Source organism: Tachypleus tridentatus, chromosome 11, assembly GCF_004210375.1.
Source record: "Tachypleus tridentatus isolate NWPU-2018 chromosome 11, ASM421037v1, whole genome shotgun sequence".
NCBI classification, from domain to species: Eukaryota; Metazoa; Arthropoda; class Merostomata; order Xiphosura; family Limulidae; genus Tachypleus; species Tachypleus tridentatus.
The window spans coordinates 55618103-55638192 of NC_134835.1; the positions used below are offsets into that span (position 1 = coordinate 55618103).

General features: G+C 31.1%; 1 protein-coding gene across 2 annotated transcripts in view; it reads left to right on the forward strand.

The window, feature by feature from the left end:
* The window catches only part of LOC143232190 (protein turtle homolog B-like), a 195227-nt gene that overhangs the window by 163028 nt on the left and 12109 nt on the right, over nt 1-20090 (forward strand). For both annotated transcript variants that reach the window (XM_076467322.1, XM_076467321.1), the window contains 5 exons: nt 2874-3161; nt 6472-6774; nt 7561-7683; nt 11337-11364; nt 19305-19396. In XM_076467322.1, coding sequence (XP_076323437.1) covers nt 2874-3161; nt 6472-6774; nt 7561-7683; nt 11337-11364; nt 19305-19396 — 834 coding nt within the window. The remainder of the gene's footprint in view (nt 1-2873; nt 3162-6471; nt 6775-7560; nt 7684-11336; nt 11365-19304; nt 19397-20090) is intronic.

A 20090-nucleotide genomic window follows, 5' to 3' on the forward strand; every position in this document is an offset into this window, starting at 1 on the left:
CAGATAGTTGACAAGTAGTTAACCCTAATCAGTTATTTATTGTGTATCACTCAGAGTTTTAGTATTTTGAAAACTGTAAATTTTCTGTTAAACAAATTCGAACAATAATTCTAATGCACAATACTGTAAGAGTATGAAATACACGATAATACTTTTAAATATTTAAGGAGAGCATCATGTCAAAAGATAACTGAATGCCATAGTTTTAAAAATGCATATTTGTTTAGAATCTCACGCAAAGTTACACGAGGGTTAGCATGATCGCCCCCACGGCTGAGAGTTCGAGCATCTTTGGTGTGACGAGGATTCGAAACCGCCACTTTCAGATCAAGATTTGAATGCCTTAACTACCTGGCCTGTATTTATGTAGTTAAACGTATATCTTAAGGTATGTGTGTTAATAGATTATTTGTGTCTAAGAATAAACAGTTGACTAGAAGTACTGAATAATATAAATGGATAATTCCTCTATGTAAGAAAGTTATATCTTTGAATAATATTGCATTACATTGATTTGTCGTATTATCAGAATAATGTATATCATGTTACAAAGCAACTTGTAGAACTATTTAATCTCAAGTTATCTTATTATTATTAGCAAAAGAAAAAGTATCTGTTCCCAGTGAAGGAAAAGCTTAAGTAGATTTATAAATTTAAAATTATTTCATGGACTTTAAAAAGTATCAACTGTGTTGTACTGTTGGTTTCACTTACAGCTAAATCTTTGAACTGCTTATCCTCCCACTGCTAAAAGTAATTGCTGATCATTCCGGTCATGCTTAGAGCCACTCAACAATGACATATGATAAATTTACATTTTTTATTCTTTAATTTAGTCACATTTTGATATGTAAATGATAGTGTGATTAATTACTCACTAGTTAGTGTAGAATATACTGCTTGAGAAATAAATTTTGGCATCAACATTAATTATGTCTGTTCTCCCATCCGGTTTCAAAGTGGAGAAAGAAAAACGAACGTTCGTATATATAAGATACAGGTCGATAATAATACTTAAACTCGTACATAAATCGTATATTACTTATCCTTTATTCAAGCTACATAAAGACCAATGTGTGTCACGTCAAGTCACCACTGATTTCTCGAAATAGGAGATGTCATAAAAGTCAAAACTCATTTATCCGGATAGAATACTTTGAATACTGTCTGCCTATTACGATTTTAGTGATGGGTTGCAAGAAAACCGCGAGAGGGTACCCTGAAATCTTATGAATGTATAAGGTATTATAAACCCAAAGTTAAAAAAACAAACATACATTTGGATTATATAGTCTAAAAGCAAGTGGATAAAATTTATCTCAAAAATAAAATATCGATTCAATTTTAAATTTATTTCGTTTCTGAATAAAGCTATTTTCTGTTATATCAACACCGTTTTTAATCAAAACAAATCTCTATAATCAACGGTGATTCTAAATTAAGAAATGAACTTTTTTTCCAGTTTTATGGTCTATACATTTCATTCTGTACTTTCAGTGCATAGTATAACAAAAAATATTAGGTTATGCTTTGTTGCTAAGCAACATAACATAAAAGCCAATGCTGAAACGCAGTGATAATAAAACACACTGACTTTTTTAAATATTAGATGTTGTTAATCTAACTTATTTTTAGCAATAATTATTGTATGGATACGCCACGAATTCATTTCATAAATTATCTTAATTTTTTTAAATTAACCACAATATTTAAAATATACCGTTATGGTTTTTCTTCTCTAGAAAGATGTTAATAACTTTCTTTATAGTAACACCATAAAAACTAGGTTAACAGTTTCGTTTCATCACTCGCATTTAGTAGGAACAGCCGTATCAAGCATTATTATTCACGCTCATTCCATAAGCTTATATCACGTTACGCTATACATTTTCTTAATTAGAATAATATCATAAAATTTAACAAAGTTATGCTTAAAAATTGGAAATAACTAATAACCATCACCCGTATGATTATTTTAAAAACTTGAACTACAAATTTATAATATAGTTTGCTCAGTCTAACCAATACTTATATATCTCCACATCCTTTCACCCTTTACTCTAAATCAGCCTCTTTCATCCGAATGATAAGAACTGAAACAGATTTACTGTAACTCTTAGATAAAGTTGTGGTATAATTTTAAATCAATAACTCATGTGACTTTTTGCATTGGCTTGCCCAAAAAGTTTAATTAAATTTAAGTTTTTTTTTGTTAATAACTATACACAAGTGGCTTATATTTACATCAAATTGACACTTAAGTGTAAGTTATAAGGATTTATCAGAGTCAAAATCGAAAAAAAAGGAAAAGAAGAAATTCAATCAAAATTGGCGACTTTTTATCTTGTGTATTTTTTTAATAATTGCTTTGAAATTTCTTATGTCTAGTAATAATCCAGTAGATCATATCCGCTGAAAATATATTAGTTTGAAATACCAAAAGTAGAAAATCCTTAAATTATTACTCCGTTAATAACATTCAGTATGTCCTGTAGGTTGTTTTAGCCGCATGACACGGTGTGTCTTGTTACTTGGGTTGCATTCCAGTATTTTTTTTCTGTTTCTTTTTTTAACATTATCTCTTATTATGTGAAAATGATTAACGTTATTTGATGATCAAGTACATCAAAATTGAAAAAAATCTATTAATAAAAATGGTGTACAATCTAGCTATTATTATTAGCATTCAGTTCTGATCAAAGTATGTTAACTGCATAGATCAGAACTATAAATACATACAATAATGAGCACAGCTAACTGAATATACCAAATTTTTATGCAGTCAACTATTCTTTTGTCTTAATCCTCTTTCCTCAAATGGTCTTTTTTTTAAATTTTGATAATACTAAGTGCAATGTTTGATTATATTTCAGACTCACCTATCTGTGAACCAAACCAAGAATTTATTTATAGAACAGGACTTGACGAACCAGTTCGAGTTACTTGTAAACTAAGAAGTGACCCTCCTGATGTTTTATATAGTTGGTCGTTTAACAACAGTTATGATAATTACGAATTATTCAGTTTTACTTCAAAAGGAACTACGAGTGTTGCAACGTATACACCTAAGTCAAAATACGAATTTGGAACCTTAGTCTGTATTGGCACAAATAGTGTGGGTACGCAGAAAACGCCGTGCACGTTTGAAATCATACCAGCAGGTATGTTGCATTTTTCTTTCGAAATGGCTTAGAATTTACATGTCAATAAAATCTTGCTTCTTTTATTTTACCTAAATAATAAAGCAAAACGGTTTACTGTATTATATTATTATATTAAACTCTTACCAAGACCAGTTTGGAGTCAAACGTTAGTATCTCACTTCTGAAACAAGTAGTATTAAACTGTATGAGAAAGATTTAGCTTATAGCACTGATATTAGCGGTAACCTTATTAATAAAGTTATTTCAATATGTTTTTCAAACATATCAATGCTATTTTGTAATCACTGACGTCCTTAAAAAAACATTTTGATACCGTTTCGTATTATTCATGTTTCCATACACAGTAGTGAGGTGATAAAGTTTGTTAAATCCCAACCCGGTTTAACATTAGAAATTATGCTGTAACAAAAATGAAACTTCGTAATTGCTTTGGCTCTTTGACTAGTTAAAATAAGCATTATTAAGTTGTCATTGAAATAGCTTACACTGCACTTACTTTTATTATGTATTTTATACGTAATTTACTATCATGATGTCCTTAACTTTCTCAGTGAAATTTAGTGTAAAGTGTTTTTGTTTGGTTTCCCTAACAATGTTTTAGTCTGACCTTGCTATTTATATTTGTATACATAATAAAATAGTTTACAATGAATATTTAATAAGTTTGTTACTTGTTAGTAAAGAAAAAGTATTTTGTTTTTAATGTTTTTGTGACTTATCGAAACCTTACCCAAACAGAAATGAAGATAAATTATCAGAACAAAGTCGGCAGATAAATTCTGCCATGACATCTGTGAAGTATACGATTATAACACTTGTTTTGGGAACGATGTTTGAAAGTAAAGAAGCAATTTTCATAGCTTAATAAATTGATGAATAAAATATATACAGTAAATTTATCCCTTACAAAATTATGACTTGTAACTTATGTGGAGGTAATAGTGTTACTACGAAATTAGGTGCCCACCAGTGACACAGTGGTATGTGTGCAGGCTCAGGCTGCTACAAAACTGGTTTTTATACCAGTGTTGGCAGAGTTTAAATAGCCCAATGTGTAGCTTTGTGCTTAACTTTAAACAAACGAAATTAGGTACAAATTATGTTGTGCATAAATTAACCATTTCAATTAAACTCACAGCTATTCCTAATTTCACTTCATGGAATTTTATATTTATGTAAAAAATATGAATAATAACTCTGAACGTCAACTTTCTATTTTTTTCAGACTGCATATTTACCGCAAAAATGTGCTATATAACGTAAGCCAGATTACTTTATCGTTTTTTTTATACAATTTTCTGAATCGACTAATTTGTTTTTGTTTCTATTTATGAAAAACACAGACACTATTCCGTTTTATCGGTAGAAGGGTTTTGGAAAACGATCGGATAAAGTACTGCAACCATTGAACAAATAACACAGAGTTACGCACAAGAGTAGCTAAGTAATGGAGTTTTGCAGTTTCTTGAGGAAGTCATTAGTATTGGCCAAGTGTGTTGGAATAAAAATGAATAGGCTTTGTCCGCTGCCAAGGGTAATTTTTTTACGTTTCCATAAGTACTGGTAATTTACTACTGCAAAGTAAAGTTGTGGTTTCCCGGTTAAATACCAGGATTTTCTCGAAAAAAATAACCAAAACCAAAAAAAAGTATTTTTATCTATTCCAAACAAAAATCTACTGGAATATGTTACGGTTTTCCGTTTTCTAGTTTCTAATGTTTTCTCATTTGGTTTACTAATCTTTTTTATTTAAATGTTATGCTATTTTATCATGTTTTTATGTTAATTTTACGGTACTCTATCTTATGAGTGCCTTTACATTTTTTTAAACTAGCGTAATGTTTAATGTGATGACCAATAGGATTATTTTGGTCACTGCTTTGCGATATTTTCCATTTAGTTATCGACGCAGTATATCTTTCTATTTTAAAACAACTATGCTGTGCATGTCTCCTTCCAGACGTACTATTATTAAAGTAATATTTATCACTGTCTTATTCACGTCACGCATTCGGTGTAATAGAGTGTATTACAAACCTACATTTTAAATCATTTACAGTAATGGAGTTGTAATTACGGGTGCAGCATGTCTTAAAGGTTGGTTTTTGGATTCATAGTCGAAAGGTTTTGGGTTCCAGGTTACTTGTGCCCTAGAGCAATGCACTTTATATAAATTACCTCAGTATATCCAGTTTTATAATGGATACCAGCAGGTAGCAGGGTGTTAATATGCAGCGAAGTGGCATCCCGTCGGGGAAATGTGTTACAATTACTACCCAATACCACAAAATATCGGAGATAAGCTCTATATATATATGTGAAATCGGCTTGTTTTCACGTATATATTTTTCTCTACAAGTGGGTTTTCTCGACATCTCTGATTATGGAGATAAGCACTGATTTTATATTTTCTGCGAAGACACAAGAGGGATTTCACTTTTTTGATGACAATAAAATGTACATTTATACTTACGGTTTTCAATATTTTTTGTGTGTTTCCGCTATAATAAAAATAGACAAATATGTGAAATATAAATGTTAAAATTTAACTGAAAATAATATTATACTATTTCTTTTCTTTTGTAACTACATTAATTGTACATATATTTAACTTCATGAAAGAGAAATAAAAACTTAAGTCGAAACAATGTAAACTCTACTTTATTACCCCCAGTGGCACAACAGTATGTTTTCGGACTCAGCAACGCTAGAAATCGAGATTCGATACCATAGCCCGTTGGGTAGTTTTAGCTTAATTTGAAACAAACAAAAGATCTTTCCCTTTTAACTTTATCCACGTCTCTTAGGTGACTCCAGTTGTTTATCTGTAGGTGCGCTTATTGAACATTCTTATACAATTTTAGAAGTAAACAATAATCAGATAAGTTATAATAATAAGACAGTCAAATAAAAAGATGATCTCACTTATCATCGCAGTGTTTTAGATTTGCGTAAAACAACTTCTAGAAGAAAAAGTGATAATTAAGATCAATTTTCACATGTGTCAGAAGGTGCTTGCATTTGTCATAAGTGAACTCTGTTATGTATAATAAAGTTCACATAAAGTTATTATTTCAACAATATACACAAGTACCAAGAAAATAATAACTCTTAATGACATTATAAACTAAAAACACTGAATACTAGAAAAACAGTCAATCTTATTAATTACACAATTAAACAATTTAACAACACATTTGTTTCACGAATGGTCTTCTTAATTAAAAAAAAAAGGACTATGAACTAATATGTCAGGGGAATAAAGTTCATATTTTAATGATAGTGACTCACGTTTGTTTTAAAACAGGTATACCTGAACCAGTCCGTAACTGTTCTTTTATTAATCAAACTGATGACGGGATCGGAGTGGAATGTACAGAAGGCTACGATGGAGGCATGAAACAACAGTTTTATGTTGAGGTTGAAGAAAGTCTTAATGGAAGATTGATATTAAATATTACATCATCAAGTCCTTGGTTTTATGTAAAAAACCTCCCATCTGGATCAAGTTTCATGTTTAAGATTTATTCATTTAACATGCAAGGTAAAAGTGATCCTGTAGTTATACGTGGAAACACTTTACAAGCGCTGGGAAGCCGTACTGATCCAGGTAAACTTATTGAACCAAAATAATAATGTTTACTCTAAATTTCCAAAACAAAATAACTATAGTTGCGGTAACACAATTTATTACACATGCTCTAATTGAAAGCATACATATAGTTAACCGTGACCCTACATCTCTGTAAGTTGATTGTTTATATTTTTTTCACAGTGCATAAGAAACAACATGTTACTTTATGTTTAAATTTTCTGAATTTGTACTATAGTTTATTCTGTCGGTCACTGAGAAAAAGACGACAAAAATTCGCTTTCCTATCGTGTATCTGATATAGGATTTAGTAAAAACTATCTGAAGTAATAATTAACTCATAACTTAATACATTCTGAGTAGTTAGTATTGTTTAAAGTGTTGCAATGATAATGATAATAATAAACAAGTAGAAATTTAACTACTAATAGATTTACAGCAGAAGGAAATACGGTAATTTACTTCTTATTTAATCTTTAAAACCACATACTTGTTTTACAGTTTCTTGTTAGTAGTAATGTAATTGTAGGAACTTAACAAACACATGTACTATAATTCTTTAGAACTTTGTATTTAAACTTGTATGTCTTAACTGTTGACATTTCGTTACTGTGATACTCAAAACGATGGAAAATAAATGTACACATTATGAAACAATTATATCAATAATCAGTATATATTAATATATCGTATTTTCCTACTTTTTAACAGAAAACGGACTTTATGATTATCTTTCTTTTGTGTAAAGCACAAGTAATATCATCTTACATCGCATGGCCTCACGAATGTATTTTCTCCCCACAGGCACAAACTGGACGGTTCCAATCAACGCTATCTTAACAGCCCTAGTTTCAATCCTCGCTGTGTTAATCGTCATTGCAGTGTGTGCAGTTTTTATTTTGAAAAGAAGACTTATAAAAAAGAAAGGTAAATTTGGATTTTTCATTTCACAATAATTCCCGTATAATGCAATGATTATATGTCCTATGAAATAGGAAACAGGTTACATTACCAAATGTATTATTACATAACATATTGAGAAGACCCTTGATACTTAGAAAAAAAAATAAGTGGCAGATCTTTTGTTTTAGAGGAAATATTCACGGGTGTTTCTCAAGAGAGATGTAAATAAATAATTTTCTTTGCGATAATGACCTTTTTAACCCCCACTATTAGGATAGTTACAGAATAACAAACTACCAAAAACACAGACCTGCAATGGTTTTATTCTCTTGAAATTCTTCTTGTTTTACAGTAATTTCTGAACGCTGAATCCGAAAATGATATTCAGTTTTCTCCATCGCGTACAGATTTTTAAAAAAAAGTATCACGTACATCCATTGAAATCGGGTCACTCTTTTATATACTTAAAATGTTCACAACCACAGGTTATAGTTTTCTCTAGTCCAATCGCGATGTGAGAGTCATATCGTTCATTATAGAACCTACAAGAAACACATCACATGGCATGTCATTATGAATGGAATTTGTTTGTGCATACATTTTGACATTATTTTTTTTCTTTGCGATATAATTTTTGTCAAGAGGTTGTGTAAATGATTGAAATATATTATGGTATATTTATGGCAATTTTATTTTAAAGAAACGAAGGCCAAACATTATAGAATTTATTTTCACCCATTTGTTTGGAAGAGTTGATACAAGAGTTGTACTGAAGGTAAGATAAAGGTAAGTAAAGTCTTTTGGAATTCCAATTGTATGGAGTGAGCCTAGAAACCACGGAGATGACTACTATGTTTGCTCATCTAACATGAACAAGTACAACACACGAAATTAAAAACACGTTTCTTATATGAACCTTTAGTCTGCTACAAGACTGGTTGCTCATGGACCTGGTGTACCTATTTCTTCTCCATCAAAGACTATTGATACAGTTTCATTTTATTCTTAACTTGTTCCAGGTAGAAATGATAATAGGGACTGTTTCCAACCTAAAACGTCTGATGAACCGAATATTTGGGTCTACCAAAAGATTATTCAAATAATTGTGGTCCAGACTTTGGGCTAAGAATTTTCTTTATCTTGAAACATCATTTTACTCTTTTAAAAATCGTAAGAAAAAGTTTATATCATACTTTCCACAAGAAGATTCACTGTTTTATTAAAACAATATTGCTCGATTAATGCGAATTCTAAGTGCTACAGTTTATGAACGAAGTGAGAGACGATTGTTCATTGATTCTTCCAAAATAAATTTGAAAATTCTCTTTCACAATGGTAACATATATGCATAATTTCCTATTGCTAATTTGGTTCGCTTGAAGGAAACGTAAAAAAAATATCAGATTTCAAGGTCAATTACAAAGAACGTTTTTGGCTACTTTGTGGAGACGTACATGTTGCTTGATCAACAGTCCGGTCATACAAAGTTTCCATATTTTGTGTGTGAATGGCATGACGTGGCACGAAATCAGCACTGGTTAAAAATCAGTAGTCACACACAATAAGACAAGATCGAAAAACATTGGACGTGAATGTTTAGTTGACACAAAGAAAGTTCTAGTACACTCACTTCACATAAAACTAAGCTTGTTGAAGTGGTTTATAAAGGCCTTAGACAGAGATGACGACTGTTTTAAGTATCTATGTGCACAATTCTCAGCTCACTGAGAAATGAAACATAAAAGCGAGACGTCTGTTGAGCCTCACAGTAGGTAATTGACTTCGAATGAGCAATTCAAAATAACAATGAGGAAAGTTGAAAAAGAAGTGTGGATTTCTTTTTAAGATGTTACTGAGAAATCTTTATGAAATAATAACGACCTAAATTACGAAAAAAATGTTAACAACATGTTTGATAAATTCAAAGAGTTGAGTTGTAATATGAACTTGAAATACCATTTCTCACACTCATATCTTGAGTATTTCTTTGAAGTTCTCGGTGTCGTCACTGGAGAACAGGGTGAAAGGTTTTATCAAGATATCAGGGAAATGGAGAGGAGGTGTCAGATAAGGTATGGCATTAGTATGATGACTATTTAATGTTGGTCATTGAAACTAGATGTTCCAGACTCAATACATAAAAGAAAGACCACAACACGTAGATTTGAAACTACAAGACAAGAACTTTACAAATCAAGTCAGAATGAATGGTGATGCGCATTCGTTTGACATCAATGCTCTTTTTGCTTTAGTTAATTTGTATTTTTTGTCAACCTTTTTTCATTGTGGTAAACGAAATAATAATTTGACCTAAGTAAGAGTTTGTCTTCCCGATTGCTAAAGAAAAATCTTTGCGTGATAAAAAAGAATAAATATCATTTTCGAATACCAAAACAACTTTTATAAGGTTTAAATTCGCCTATCTGTGTAATAGTTATTACCAACTGTTATAATTAAAGACTATTTGAATATTACAATAACTCAATCTCTAGATATGATTAGTTTTTTCTACTAAAACTCAATTAAAAACAGTTTATTTTGCGAAGATAAAAATAGATAAGATTAGGTTTACTAAATTTAATATTCTGTTTATAAATAAAAATGAAGGTCATATTTCACAAACGTTAGGGTCATTTTTTCTCCTCGGCTTCATTACTGAATAACTGTTCATAAAAGGCCGAAATTTATCTAACTAAATACTTATTATGCCTAATATTATACCTAGATGTGTATCCTTTAAGATTACCCTTTTTTTATAGTGCATGGCACAGTCGCCAATAGATAACTTGGGCAACTGCTCATTATCCAATATTATAACTCTTTGAAGTTAGTGACACGAAAACGTTCAGAACGCACAAGGAGTTTTCCGTAGACGTTTAACTGTAGCAAGTCCACGACAAAATCCAGAGAAATATCACAGTTGGTAACTTTCTCTACTGTTAAACGTTACGGCAACTATCGTCAGCAACTGAAATGTCACAAAACCCCTTCTCTCTCTCTCCCCCATCGATCTTTTTATACTTTTCGGGAAAGACTGGAAATCACAAACTGCAATTCGCAGTTATAATGTTTAATATGATGACGTCACTACGTTTTCTGGCACAACTGGGCAAGCCAAATTATTATATTTAATTACTCAGTACATGACAGTCAGTGAAATAAAATAGAATACACATTACTCAAATACACTTTTTTAGTGTAATACTACGGAGCATTGCTTCATGAGGTTTACCAACAGGATAAGTGTGAAAGGACCCATTACTAACTGAGAGATTGCTCTTCCAATACTTTAAAATATAAAGTGTACGTATTCAGTAGTAATACTATCGTTTACCTTGTAAATATTTCACATTAATAAAAGTGCGGTTATTTAACATTATTGTATAAATGAAAATAAATATATTTTATATGGCTTCTTACCTGATATATGGTTAGAATGAATTTCTTTCTAAAAGTGGGAAAACTCGTGGGAAGTTTGCTGTAGGAACTGGAAAGGTAAATTTATGAGTGTAAATATATAAATTAAAACAAAATGATGTTGCATATATCTGAGGATTTGTACAGTGTAATTACAAGGTAAACGATATAAAAGTAATTTTATCATATACATATGATAAAATATTTTTACATTGTTAAGAAAGTTTAAAGTAATGATTATATTTTAATATTGCTTTCAGATGAGCGGGAAACACGAAACAACAAAATGTAAGTATATGTACTGTTATCATGAATAAATAAATAAATAATAAGAAATAACATATTGCTCGCACTGATATACTTTCTCATAACATTACCAAGATAATTTATTTATTTCATACTTTAAAGTTGTACCCTCATCAATTATTTTAAATACGATTTCTCAATCTTCGAAAACTAGTTTTCTTAAGGAATGCATTTGCTTAAGATTAAAAGAACGCCCAATATTTATTTGTTTGTTTTTGTTTAAGTGCAAAGCAACAAAATGGGCTACCTCCGTTACTTCCAACACAGTTCGGATATTTTGTGTATAAGCCCTCAAATTTATTGAATGACGTATACTTAAGAAACAATTGAGTATGTTTGTCATTTTTATATACTATGCTTGTGACACATTAATATTAACTTTGATGATAAGTACAGAAAGAGAAGGTTAATATTTAAAAACAAATCTTTTAACTGTTGTGTTTAATTAGGTTAAGTAATTTTTCCCTGTTATTCTACTAAGTGTTTTACGCACCAACTTAACCAGTTTATCCTTTTCCGAATGTAATATAATCCCAACAGTGACGTATAATTTACGTTTCTTTACTGAAATTTTGATTAGGCTTAGGAAGAAAAATTGCAGTGGTACAAAAAGTCCTGAATTTTGAGGACTTTTTCCCAAATATTAAACTGTTCATGGATGATATCGTGGTATTTTAAGCAACTCTCATATTATTTGTTTTACTTTCAACTCAGGATGTACCTTGTATATACAAAAGCGGAACATCTAAAGAAAGTTTATGGATACAAAGGATACCTCCCAAGTTGAATGTAAACGATTGGCTACATTTCCATAAGTGCTAAAATCGTTGGTAGCAACTCTAAAGTCACAGTCTTGCAAACACTGACGAAGAATGCCTGAATGATTATATTGTGCATTTTGTGCTGTATAATCAGTTTACTATTCTTTGTTGCTGTTTGGAAAAGTGTGACATTAGGATTACTACCAACGATTTCAGCATTTTGGGAAGCGCTTCCAATGAGGAGATGCACAATACATAACAAATTAAGAATTTGTTACTTACTACAATTTTGTAAAACACAACAGAAACCTGAACAGTAGGAGAATATGAAAAATATAAATATGATCTTTATGTTTGGAACTACATTCAAAGATTCGCTAGGGAAAGAAGGACTCTAACTGGTCTTGAAAATCAGTCTTTCCTGACTAAGTTAGTCTTTTTAAGATCTTCGCATTCACTGATGCAACAGTTATGCTTAGTGTTATCAACCTCTCACACCGTCTAGTAACCCTGAAGAGATGCGTTCTTTCACGTGTTTAGGAAAGCTTTGAACAAGCTCACTCAGCAAATCTCCTAGAGGAAGTCCATATCTCCATAAGTAGTTCATGTAAGCACATGTTTCCAACGAATGTGGTAGGAAAGTTGTCGCTCCGTCAACTTGAATCGAGAGTAATATTCCACTTACAACCTAAAACTGCGGTTTGTATCTTTTCACAGTCAAAAGAGCTAGCTAAGTCTTAGTTTTTTCATTAGAAACTTGTCAAGTATTAACTCAATAGAAATATGCATATTTCGGAATGTTTACGTTTTATCTGTGTTTGCATATCTAAAATTATATAAATAAATAATTATATAAAATCAGGAATTAAATAGCTGCTGAACGCTAATGTTATAGTATAAACGTCTATATTGTCATCAAAGACCTAAGTTACGTTAAGAAAGAATAAATAACTTTTTATTCTTTAAGTATTCTTCACTATAAAATATAATAAGTAGTCACTTACCTCACAGTTCTACTTCGTAACTCAAAGTTTTCATTATATGTATATACAAGTGCGTTTGAAACAGCGAAATGCCTGCCCCGGAGAGTGGCACGCCTAAACCATAAACCTAAGAATTCCAAGTTCGTGTTCCGTTGCTGCTATATTGCGCTCTGCCGTTTATGGTTAGCGACGATGTGATATTCAAATCTTATTATTTAGTCATACAAGAGCTGATGACAGACACTGTTGACAATTGTGTTCCTTCTAGTTCATCAGTTCAAAGTTAAAGACGATTATACGCAGCTCTTTCCTAAATATGGCTTTGCCCGAAATTTCTAAAAAAACAAAAAAGCCAAATACTGAGATGCCACCAATTGCATTAAATTTAGTATTATATTTACATGTACGCAGACTTATTGATTAATGTATTCTCTGATTATATTAAAATCTAAACTATCTCTATATGTTCATTAGGAAAACGAGCTTACGAATATAATTTCACAAGTAATTTATTCCTTCTGTTACCTAACGCTACATTATTGTGAAATCCGCGTGTTTTAAAATATAACAATAGCACATCAATGACTGTATGTAATAAATATGTCGCATTACACTGTATCTATCTCAAGAAAAAGCCGTAATTAACAGATATAATATGGCCAAGAACAAAGAGTGAAACAAACTAAACAACAACACTAAAAACATTTTTTTCCTAATTATTATCTTACTAATAAATTGTTTACTGTATCTCAATAAAAAATACCATTTTTATACATTGTACATCAACTAAAAATAAAAACATATTTAGATGAAAATGTCATCATTGAACTTAAAGTTCATCAGATTTGTTATGAGGAGCATTCTGTTCTACGAAGGTGGATTTGTTAAAATAATAAATAATACTAAGATTAGAAGAGAATTAAACTCGCGACTCTTACACTAAGGAAATATGTTAAGAAAGAAAGCTCTTGCATCTCTTCTATCAAATTTTAAGTACTTTCACTTTATTGGAACTTGGCAAAACCCTTAAGGAATACAAAGCACTTAAAGCCAAAAGTGCATGGATGAAAAACGTATTGTACAACTGAGGCATTATTAATTCTTAATAACAAAACACATCAGTAAACTTGCGTCCATAGCTTTAAAATCTTCTAACAAACCGAAGCTGTATTTCCATGAGACGAGATTAAAAATACATTTGCTGTAGATCAAAATGTATATCAAATTTCTTAAAGTTAGATTAGTTAGTAAATTATTTGATTCGAATGTTTCTGTTCTCAATTTCTACTTCGAAAATGATTAAAATAAATAAGTCCTAATATATCGTTCTATTAATATATAGTTTCATGATTTATGAATATTTTTATTTTACCTAAGTTTTAATGCTCACAGTTAGTTATTATAGATTCAGTTATTTTCGTGTTAACATGGAAGAAATATAACACAATTAACTTCAAATTACAACTGAAGTGAAAACGAATGATGATTAAACAGGTATTCAGCTCTATGAATCTGAAAATCATATAAATAAACTGCATTTACAGTTATGATACATATATAGTGCAGTGTGACTGAACTGCCAAATCTCAGGGTTGTGAATTTGGTTTAGCTTAGGGGCTGCGAGTCAATGGATTCAGGGTTCAAGACATGCTCGCGTTGTTGGGTCAAAATGTTATAAAAAACGATTTTGGCGGTATGTGCTGTTAACTGTTTACAATTTGTTGAGTACTCAAAGTTAGGAACAATTATACTTAGAATGATCTTTTATCTGGCCTATTAATCTACGTGTGTACAGCGTTTTATTCAGGTTCAAAACGATAATTCTATCTACCTTAAATTGTATCTTAAGCTTCTATATCTTCGAAAATCAAAGGGTAAAGATGACAATTAAAGATTATAACAGTGTATCTTTTCTCTTAATATTGTTATTTAATATTTTACTTAACAGAAGTTTTGTAAGTGGACAGTGATTAATATAGAAGAGTAAAATTACCACCATTTTTCTGTGATTCTGTAGAAATCGTTTTGATATGGACGTAAATATTTTCATCAAATCATTATACTTAAGTAACGGATGAGCGTATGTTGAGAAGTAAGAGCAAGGCTATCTTTTCCTTTTCTATTTTTTAAGTATCACAAACTTTCAGTAACATTTTCAGCAACTATTTAAAAAAAATGTTTGTTTAGTGCTCAGAATGTGGAGAGTAAAAGCTGTAAGTAAAATTACTTCTATTGCATAAAAAGTACAACTCATAAAAAGGTAAGTAGATAGGAAATAAAATTTAAAGAGGGTAGTAATTAACATTTAAAAAAGAGAAGAAGAACAGAAATATACATGAAATAAAAATGTTTATATAAACCAAATGATTGTAGGGTCCTCAGATTGTATGTTAAAATCCTTTCCAGTTGGTTTCTTTTGTGAAGGTTTGTTGCAATACTAATAAGTCCAAAAATCGAAAGGTTCTAAAGTATATGGTTGTTGATGGTGATATGTTTGCCTATATATATATATCCTGGTTTTGCACTTTAATAAGATTTGTATGTTCTCGATCATCGAGTTAGCGGCAAAACTATCACGCCGTTTGCAAATTATACAGTAAATGATACATTAAGTGGCAGATGTAAAGAACTGCCTCATGTCGAAAGTTGTGTTTGTCAGATATGTTTAGTGTTGCTTACATGTCAGTAGGTAACACACTTGCTTCGTTTACATGTGTGAGTGCCTGAAGTTTCATTGTGTTTTTTGATTGAGGTTACTGTGCACCAAGAGTTTTTTTAGATTTTGACATGTCTCTAAGAAATAATTGGTGGGTTCTTGAAAAGAAACTTAGTGTTAGGTCGTCATTAAGTATTGCGTATTTGTTTAGTGTAATATCTTTGATCTTCTTTTAGATCTGATGATATATTAGCACAAGTGGAATATCTCGACGTCTTAGGTTTCATTAAGCAGTTTAAACAGATATATGACTAGTAAAATGACTGGCGAGATACACCAATATCTGATAAAATAAAAAACACACTAGGCAACCGTATAGGGAACCAAAAGATGGATCTACATAAAGCAGATCCATTAAAAGGAAGTAGTGTCTGATGTTAAAATAAGAAAAAAAACACTGCTGCTGAAACTAGTAAAAATATAAACGTGATAATATTTTATTATCCTGTATCACAAATTGAATGAATTTATGACAAATATAATACTAAAGAAAAGTTAAAGACAGAAGACACAATACTTATATATCTTAGTTAGCTGATACAGCTAATTACCGGAAACTAAAACAGTTATTTGTCTAAAATAAATAGTCCATTAAAACTGAATTTAACCTTCTTAAATACACTAAGAGAAAGATCATACCACAAGCTACAACTTAGGAATATATGATCGATAAAACTAACTACTAAAATAATGGGTTCAATTTTTCGTCACACAAGATTCAGTATCTTTCATTTTTAATGAATTTCGTTGCAGGTAACTTTTCACTGTTATGAAACTAAACAAACAATTAGATCTATTTTCTCAATAAATTTACGTTGGCACGTAAAGTCAACAGATCACCTGGAAACATTTCAACAGTAAATAGAATTATAATATCGACTTAAGGTGAAAAAGAATCGGAAGAGAAAATATGCACCTGTAAAACAAAGAAGTAGAACTTTGGCAAATTATGCTTGAATAGGATTTTTCATAAGAGTTTATGGAGCACAAAATGCTGCTCTTCATAGGTTTGTTTGTTTTGGAATTTCGCACAAAGCTACTCGAGGGCTATCTGTGCTAGCCGTCCCTAATTTAGCAGTGTAAGACTAGAGGGAAGGCAGATAGTCATCACCACCCACCGCCAACTCTTGGGCTACTCTTTTACCAACGAAGAGTGGGATTAACCGTCACATTATACGCCCCCACGGCTGGGAGGGCGAGCATGTTTAGCGCGACGCGGGCGCGAACCCGCGACCCTCGGATTACGAGTCGCACGCCTTACGCGCTTGGCCATGCCAGGCCTCTCTTCATAGGAATCATGAGAAGTTTTCACATCTATAAATGGAAATTTCCTATAAGTTGTTGAATATTTGGCTGTTTGGTAGTTTCACGAAAGAACGTCTTAGAAAAATTACTACACAAGAAATTAATAAGTAGTCTTACTTTCTAGAAAAAACATTCAGAAGTAGTATTTCAATTTATTTGCAAGAACACTTAGAATTTTGTATTGACTGTTACTAGAAATATTACGTAAAACTTCACTGTGGTCTATTGCACTCTGTATTAAAAGTACACAGAACAGATGACAACTATTAAGGCATCTGAGAAAAGAGCATTTCTTCCTTAATGTTTTTATCTGAAAGAAACGTGTAAAGCTGATACGATCGAGGTTTCCTGAGGATCCTTGATAAAATCTGCTTCTCCTGAATGAATGACAAGGACACGAACTCAAAAACAATTATTGAGTTTAAACCAAGATCTGTTTTGTACCGCTTAATGCATACCCTCTAAATAACATTTTCAACGATACAGTTTACTATTGTACCGATCTAGTTATATTATCCGACTTAATTTAGAGTATATAAATCCCCTTCTTTCTTTCAAATCATCATCGGGAAGTGTTGCTACAACATTTTCCTCAGTTAGCTGTGAATCTATTAAATGGCAGACAATGTAACACCAACTGAGAGAGATTTACAATAGTTTGGTTTTCAATACAGAAGACAGTACCCTCACTTACTCAGAGGAACAAAGTTGCATTCAGATGCAAATAAAAATCACAATAAAAACTCTAAGTTATAAATTTATGTATATTTTCATGATGTGACATAAATGTTTGAGATCAAAATGGTTGGAAGCAACTGGAAGACATTTTTGATTACTAGAAACCCACTTGAAGTAAAAATGTATCTCAGAATAAAGCACATAACAACTTCGACATTCACAAGGTCGCGCTCAGATTAACAAAGAGAGAGTTTGCAACTGATCGTTGCCGAGCACGCGACGCTTCGGAACGAGAGTATAAACGGGTACGGGATTGTAGGAGGCGTTGCAGTTGGCTGTTAGGTTATTAATTAGTACAGGTTTAAAGGTATTCTTTTATATTAGCTTAATTTTGGTTTTAATTGCTGTATAAGTAGGGTTTCTTTGATTTTACGTATGTTTATATTTGTTTCCCTACTTAGTACCTGGATGTTTTCTATGGTTATGTTGTGTTTATTGTATTCATAAACGTGTGAAGATGTTTTTCTTTGAATGTGTTTTCCATTTTTCTGCTTTTCTTTAATATAGACGTCGTGGCAGTTATTGCCTCGTATTTTATAAATAACGTTGGTGTTGTGTTTGCCAGTGTAGTTTTCACATAGTATGGACTTTAGTTTTGTACCTGATTTTTGAATAAATTTGATGTTTACTGGAATGTTGCGTTTTGTGATAATATTTTCAAAATTTTGTTTATTTTTTCGCTGATATCGAGGACACATGGTATGCAACAGTATAAGGTTTTGTAGTTCGTTGTATATTGAGATTTATTGTTGTTGATTTAGGTGTGTGCGTATAATTTTTTCCACGGTTGTATATCGGTTCTTGTGATCTTTTCTTTAACAGAAAATATTTTTATTTATTTATTGAACTTGTCTGTCGAATTTATTCTATTTTTATTTGCTGACCATTTTATTCGTAGAAAAAGTTAACTTTCCATATTGTTAATTTCCGTGCACTAAGATCTGTTGCTTAATTTTCTGACAAGAGATGATTGTCTAAGGCAACTTTTGTTCAGAAAAACAAAACAAAAGCAATCCAGTGTCAATACTTGAATACATATTAATTATTGAATATAACTTGATGAACATATATTTTGCAATAAATAATAATTATATGTTATAAAAAATGGAAGAACGAACTCGAACGTTAGATACTTTTAAGTATAATAAAAACACTAGTGCAGTATATCAACAAGTCGATGGAGAATAATAAAAGTTAAAAAAATACTTATTATACATGCTAAAATTATCTAACTGTGAATTAAGAACGAAGTTATTACCTTAAAACATCTTAATAAGTATCCTATAACTTGTAAATGATCAGTAACTTAACTCATAGGGTTGTACAACTTGCAGTTTTGCCCAAAAATATGCATGCATTATGTATAGGTGTTTCCGTATTAATTATATATATATATGCATATGTATATGTATATTGTAGGCATTGTTCAAATTGTGAGTGGAAAGGCTCTACGACTATAGAAGGTGACTCGAAAGATTCCCTTGAAGAAAAATGCCCTGATGTAATACCAGGTACATTTTTTCTACTGTATCTCAAATGGCTTAAACTACATTATTTTCAAAGTTTATTAATGATACATTTTATCCATGTTTCTCCTTCTCTCTTCATAACAGTATCATCTGTGCTGTGTTCAGAAGTGCCCATCACTATTTTAACGCTGATTTATACATTTTCAGCTGCCACTTGTCTATTGTTACCTAATAAACCTACACTGATTCTATTTAGAGTACTCGTCTCCCGGACGGAATTTAAGTAAATTCATGATTAATGAAAGGTTATCTTAAAACATGAAAAGTTGCTTTCCTTAACTATAATTGTAAAAAACAACAACATGGAAACACGCTCACAAAAACTGGAAATCACAAAATATGAGATCATAAATTTGCATGTATCTTCCACGAAATTCATGCCAAATTTGGTGAAGATAATCGACAGTGGACAAAGTAACGGTAAAAAAAAACGCCTAAAGAAACCACAAACCGAAAATACAAAACTGGAAATTTATATGTACCCCTGCATGGACCAAGTGAACTTCCACACTGATTTTAGTGAAAATTTATCCACACCATGTAAAGTAATTATATAGAGATACAACAGACAGTGCTATTTATATTTATATAGATACAAAGATCCGAGAACGTTGTATTATCACAATTTTAAAAATGTAAATCACAACTCTACGTGACAACTACAACAATTATAAAG